The sequence below is a fragment of the Neolamprologus brichardi genome, chromosome 7 (assembly GCF_056152115.1).
Source record: "Neolamprologus brichardi isolate AB-2024 chromosome 7, ASM5615211v1, whole genome shotgun sequence".
In the NCBI taxonomy this organism is placed as follows: domain Eukaryota; kingdom Metazoa; phylum Chordata; class Actinopteri; order Cichliformes; family Cichlidae; genus Neolamprologus; species Neolamprologus brichardi.
In genome coordinates, this window is record NC_142110.1 from 68,689,094 (window position 1) to 68,691,741 (window position 2,648).

Consider the following 2,648-nt stretch of genomic DNA (forward strand, 5'->3'; position numbering starts at 1 on the left):
GTCTGAAGAACCACGTCTGTCCGTCTGAAAGGTTACAGAGACATATGAGAGCTGTTATCCACACATGGAGAAAACATGTGCTCAACCTTTCCAGGACCGAGCAGCAAAGACCTGCAGGCCGTTTGAGTCTCGTTACATCTGCATCAGACGAACATCGTTTCATAAAGAGAGCGTCCCAGCAGCAGCCACGGCGGTGGTGCTGTGATGGTCTGGGCTGCTCTGCTGCTTTAATGAGTTAAATCTGATTCATAAGAAAGTGTCGGCTCAGAGACGGCGACAGCTGCGCGTTTCATGTTCGTCCTAGAAGACGCGCTGGAGAGGAAGTCAGTGTCTCTGCTCGGAGACTGGATGGACGTTTTTTCCTCTCACTGAGCTTTTGAACCTTTTCTCTTTTCTTTCGTTTTTTAACCTCCGTGAAACTTTGGCTCATCTTAGCTTGAAACAAAAGTAACTCATTGGTTACATTTGTTGAGTTTAAAGTCATTTTCTTCTCGAGGTTTTGTCGTAATGCATTCAGCATAAGAACTAATAACTCAGGACGATGAAAATAATATACTGCCATAGAGTGTGTGTGTGTGTGGCAAAGTGTTTTTGCGCAGTGTACCAGGGGCACGGAGAAAAGTTGTCGTACCATAGGCACGAGGTGTGCGCGCGCGCGCCGTGAGCCTCGTGCACCTGCTGACAGCTAACAGCGCATCAGTTTTTGTTTTTTTTAGTTGTTTTTGCTCGGGAGGAAACTAAGAAAAAACACTGAGCGTCTCTCTCTCTCCCCCCCCCCCCCTCTCTCTCCCATCAGGAACGCGCCTCCGCGGGCACCAGCAGCATTTAAAGCGCGTTGCGCGCACACGGCCCGTCAGTCTACCCTCGGCGGCCGTCGAGACCATGCGCACGAGGAGCTCCGGGCAGCTCGGCGCGCCGGCACCCCGTCTTGTGCCCTCGCGCGGGACGTGACGCTCACGGGCGGCATGGCGGAGCCGTGGAACCAGAGCGCCGCGTGGAACCGCTCCTCGGCGGACACGAGCCGCTTCAGCAGCCTGGACGACATCGACGTTCCCGCGGACGGCTCCGCGGCGCTGCGCATCCTCATCTCGGCCGTGTACTCGCTGGTGTGCGCCGCGGGGCTGTTGGGAAACTTGCTCGTCTTCTTCCTGATGAAGGCGCGCGGCGGCCGGAAGAAGCGCTCCAGCATCAACCTGTTCATCCTCAACCTGGCCGTCACGGACTTCCAGTTCGTGCTCACGCTGCCGTTCTGGGCCGTGGACACTGCGCTGGACTTCAGCTGGCCGTTCGGCAGCGCCATGTGTAAGATCGTGCTGACCGTCACCGTCATGAACATGTACGCGAGCGTCTTTTTCCTCACGGCTATGAGCGTCACGCGCTACTGGTCGGTGGCCTCGGCGCTGAAGGACCGGACCCGGCGGCGCGTGTGCCCGGTGCGGTGGGTTATCGCCGCGCTATGGCTGTCCGCGGCGCTCGCGTCCCTGCCCACGGCGATCTTCTCCACGGTGAAGAGCGTTGCCGGCGAGCGCCTGTGCCTGCTCGCCTTCCCGGATGGCCAGGCGTGGCTCGCGCTGCACCACCTGCAGAAGATCCTCGTGGCCTTTGTGTTCCCCATGCTCATCGTCAGCGCGTGCTACCTGCTGCTGTTGCGCTTCGTGCGTCTGCGCAGCATGAACAACAACCAGGTGAAGCGCAGGTCCAGGGTCACGCGGTCCGTCACCATCGTGGTCCTGTCGTTCTTCGTGTGCTGGATGCCGAACCACGCCATCACCTTCTGGGGCGTGCTGGTAAAGTTCAACGTGGTCAACTGGGACAAGACCTTCTACATGGTGCATACGTACGTGCACCCGGTGACCGTGTGCCTCGCGCACACCAACAGCTGCCTGAACCCGGTGCTGTACTGCCTCATGCGCCGGGAGTTCCGGAAGAAAATGAAGGACCTCTTCTGGAGGATCTCCTCTCCCTCGGGGCCGAGCATGTGCCACCTGCGGCCGTTCTCGGGGACGGTAAGGGCGGAGCCGGATGACACGCAGGTGGCCATCCCGCTGAACAACGTGGAGACGGAGAACTGCCGCCTGTCGGTGCTCACGGACCAGTGCGCCACGGACGCGATGCGCAGGTGAAGAGATGGACAGACCGCGCCGAGCTGCAGAGGATGTGACGTGTTTTGCTCGACGGGCGGCTCGGGACTTTTGTGACTTTGCATCAAAGGGATTTATAAACGCTCACAGTCTGAAGCTGTGGCGTGGACAGAGAGCGGGGCCGTGCGTAAATACGCGGTGGTGCGTAAAAGCGCACAGAACCATCTCTGTCCTGTGACGTGTTCAGGATCAGTTCTCTGTGCAGTCTTGATGGTGGGGGGTGTCGGGTGAGGGTCATGCTGCTTCGCGCGTTCTTCTGTGGAGTGTTTTTGGCGCTCGTGGCTGCTGTGTGTTCTGTAACTACATGAATGTAAAAAAAAAATCTAAAGAAACCTTAAAAACATGTTTCAGAATAAAAGCATCAGTGTTGGCATCAGTGTCGTTGCTGTTTGGTGACCGCGGGCAGGCAGGGGAGGGGTCCGGTCCACTGACTGCTTGCTCGCTCACATGACTCACAGGCGCGCGCTTGCGGTTCCTCTCTCTCCATCTCGGCAGTGTTCATGGAGA

The 2,648-nt window shown here is 57.9% G+C and overlaps 1 protein-coding gene across 1 annotated transcript; it reads left to right on the plus strand.

The window, feature by feature from the left end:
• Positions 1-878: 878 nt before the first annotated feature.
• On the plus strand, positions 879-2,348 carry LOC102790250 (relaxin-3 receptor 1-like). Its single transcript, XM_006809795.3, has one exon. The coding sequence runs from the start codon at positions 966-968 to the stop codon at positions 2,121-2,123; it is 1,158 nt and encodes a 385-aa protein (XP_006809858.3). The 5' UTR covers positions 879-965; the 3' UTR covers positions 2,124-2,348.
• Positions 2,349-2,648: the final 300 nt, after the last annotated feature.

Excerpts from the sequence above, each read along its gene's own strand:
- LOC102790250 (XM_006809795.3), top strand. The coding sequence starts at position 966 with ATGGCGGAGCCGTGGAACCAGAGCGCCGCGTGGAACCGCTCCTCGGCG.